Raw genomic sequence first — 2,779 nt, 5'->3', positions numbered from 1 at the left:
GTGTCTCCAGTATCAGATTACTAACACCATAGATTACTGACTATGACCATAGTGTACTATCTCTCTCAGAACTTCATTGAAGCAGTTACCAGTTTTGCCAACCTGTGGGATTTGTCTCATGTTGTGGGACATTTTGACAAATATTTTGCCTGCCGTGGTGGCCGAGCGGTTCTAGGCACTGCAGTCGGGACCCGCGCGACCGCTACGGTCGCAGGTTCGAATTCTGCCTTGGGCATGGATGTGTGTGATGTCCTTAGGTTAGTTAGGTTTAAGTAGTTCTAAGTTTTAGGCGACTGATGACCTCAGAAGTTAAGTCCCATAGTGCTCAGAGCCATTTGAACGATTTTTGAACAAATATTTTTTCAGGAAGTGGCAAAGGGTTTTTTATGCAAAAAGTGAGATGAATATGGGGCAGTTAGTTACTGCTTCTGACTTAATGTAGTAATGGTTATGGCACATACAACAGCAAAGATAAAAATTTCACAGAAGCTAAGTACATGGCACCCAGCAACTGTCATTTGTATAGCCAGCAGTCAGCATTCTCACTATGTTTGCTTACACAGCCGTAAAACATATGCATTGTTACAGGTATGATTGTCACATACCTCGAAAATAAGGTAAAAACAGCTCACAAAAGTAATTATACGACACCGGTTGACTGTCATTTGTTCAACCACCCGTCAGAACTTCCATTGTAGTAGCTATTGTTAGTTCAAATTTACTTTGGTATGCACGAATTAAATGCAGGTTTATTTATGAATGAGTAGCACTTGTGAAATTCCCGATTAAATAATGCATCTCAGAATGCATGTTAGACGGGAGGTTAAGTCAAGCGGCATGTTAAGCTGTATGGTATTGTCTGAACTAGTTTAACTTACTCAGTTCAGTTTACACGAAGTTATTACACCTTGGTTGTCACTTGGGGTCTTGGTTCAAAAATGGTTCTGAGCACCATGGGACTTAACATCTTAGGTCATCAGTCCCCTAGACTTAGAATTACTTAAACCTAACTAACCTAAGGACATCACACACATCCATGCCCGAGGCAGGATTCGAACCTGCGACCGTAGCGGTCGCGCGGTTCCAGGCTGAAGCGCCTAGAACCGCTCGGCCACACCGGCCGGCACTTGGGGTCTTGGATGCGAATCTTGATCTTACTAAGTAGTAATTGTTTCTGAGTGGTTTGCCTTTGACTGTGGCAGCATACACAATCATTAACTCGACTTCAGGGAGATAGGGTCCCATATTCTTCCACTGGGGTAATTCTTGGTTGTCAAGTCCACGTTGCGGGTGTGGGAATCCTTCACTTCAGCAGGTCGGAGTGATAGGATGGATGAGTTCAGGCAGGGACCCAACCCCGTGGGGTATAACATGGAACCCATGCCAGGATTACAGGTAAAGACCCTAATGGCAGCGATGGCGGAGAAGGCGGACTTCGGAACGGCGAAGCTGGCAGATGAGGCAACCCTCCTTTCTGGGAATTAAATGAGAGGGGAAATACCATTTAGCAGTAGCGTCTGTACTCCAGAGGGCCGGCTGCAAAAGAAGTCTGTTCTCCAGGTTAAGGGTGACCTAATTACATGCTGGCAGTAGCTATAAAATGCCCTCAGCAACAGGCGAAGCGACCCGTCAGTTGAGGAATTTTTTATTGCATGTATAGCCACATCTCTTCTAAATTCAGAGCATGCTAGGACGTCCCCCCCCCCCCCCCCCCCCTGAAGCGATGCACGCCTCTTGTGCCCGAGTGACGTGAAAAATGGGCGAGAATTACCCATTCATAGGTGGGATAGCTTATAGAAGTCAGTCCAACCTAAACAGCTAATGAGATTTGCTACCCTCAATATTGATTCATTGACCGTCCGACATCGTGAACTAGCAGAAATGCTTAAAAAAAGACCTGTCAACATTGCCTGCATCCAGGAGACCAAGTGGAAAGGTTCAAAGGCGAAAGAAATCGGAGATGGCTACAAACTCATCTATCGTGGTACCAGAACACGAAATGGCGTAGCAATAGTTGTCGACCAAGACTTCCGTAACAATGTCACCAGTGTCAACAGGATGTCAGAAAGGCTTATGTCTATCAAGATTGACTCAACAGCTATCACTGCCCACATTGTATCTTGCTATGCAAATCAAACTGGATGCACTGAGGATGAGAAGGACAAGTTTTGGAACAGTCCGGATGCCCTCCTTCGAGAAGTTCCCCAGGATGAGTCCATTATTGTTGGAGGAAATTTAAACGGACATTTCAGGGCTCACAAAGAAGGATATATGCGATGCCATGGAGGACATGGGTACAGTGGGTGGGAAGATGATGGATGTCAGATACGTGATTTTGCAGAAGCTCATGATATCATTGTGATCAACACATAGTTTAAAAAGAGGCCAATACATCTGGCTACTTATACAAGTGGAGAACATGCTACTCAGATCGATTATTGGCTAGTTTGTCAACAAGACATGAAGCTGGTAACGGATGTCAAAGTAATTTTGTATGACTGCATCGCCCGACAACACCGATTGCTTGTCCTCAATATTCGTGTGTTATATAACCCATACCTAAACCTAAGACTAGGCCTGAGCGAATTAAGTGGTGGTGAATGAACACCTAGCGAAAAGAGTTGATGACAGCCTTGGTAAACTTCTCCATGAAGACCGATCAGTCGGTTGAAGATATGTGTTAAGATACTGTGGAACAAATACATCAAGCAGCGAGAAAAACTCTGAAAAAAACCATACCTGGAAGAAAATACATTGATAAACAAACCTGGTGGTGGAC

At 44.6% G+C, this 2,779-nt stretch overlaps 1 protein-coding gene across 1 annotated transcript; it reads left to right on the top strand.

Moving 5' to 3' along the window:
* The first annotated feature begins 1,881 nt into the window (after nucleotides 1–1,881).
* On the top strand, nucleotides 1,882–2,373 carry LOC124719740. The gene has a single exon (XM_047244942.1). It carries the CDS (start codon nucleotides 1,882–1,884, stop codon nucleotides 2,371–2,373), a length of 492 nt encoding a protein of 163 aa, XP_047100898.1.
* Nucleotides 2,374–2,779: the final 406 nt, after the last annotated feature.

Source organism: Schistocerca piceifrons, chromosome 11 (genome assembly GCF_021461385.2).
Source record: "Schistocerca piceifrons isolate TAMUIC-IGC-003096 chromosome 11, iqSchPice1.1, whole genome shotgun sequence".
Classification (NCBI taxonomy): Eukaryota; Metazoa; Arthropoda; class Insecta; order Orthoptera; family Acrididae; genus Schistocerca; species Schistocerca piceifrons.
The sequence above is the reverse complement of the archived record's forward strand: the minus strand, read 5'-3'. Positions and strand labels throughout refer to the sequence as shown.

Excerpts from the sequence above, each read along its gene's own strand:
- LOC124719740 (XM_047244942.1), top strand. The coding sequence starts at position 1,882 with ATGCTTAAAAAAAGACCTGTCAACATTGCCTGCATCCAGGAGACCAAG.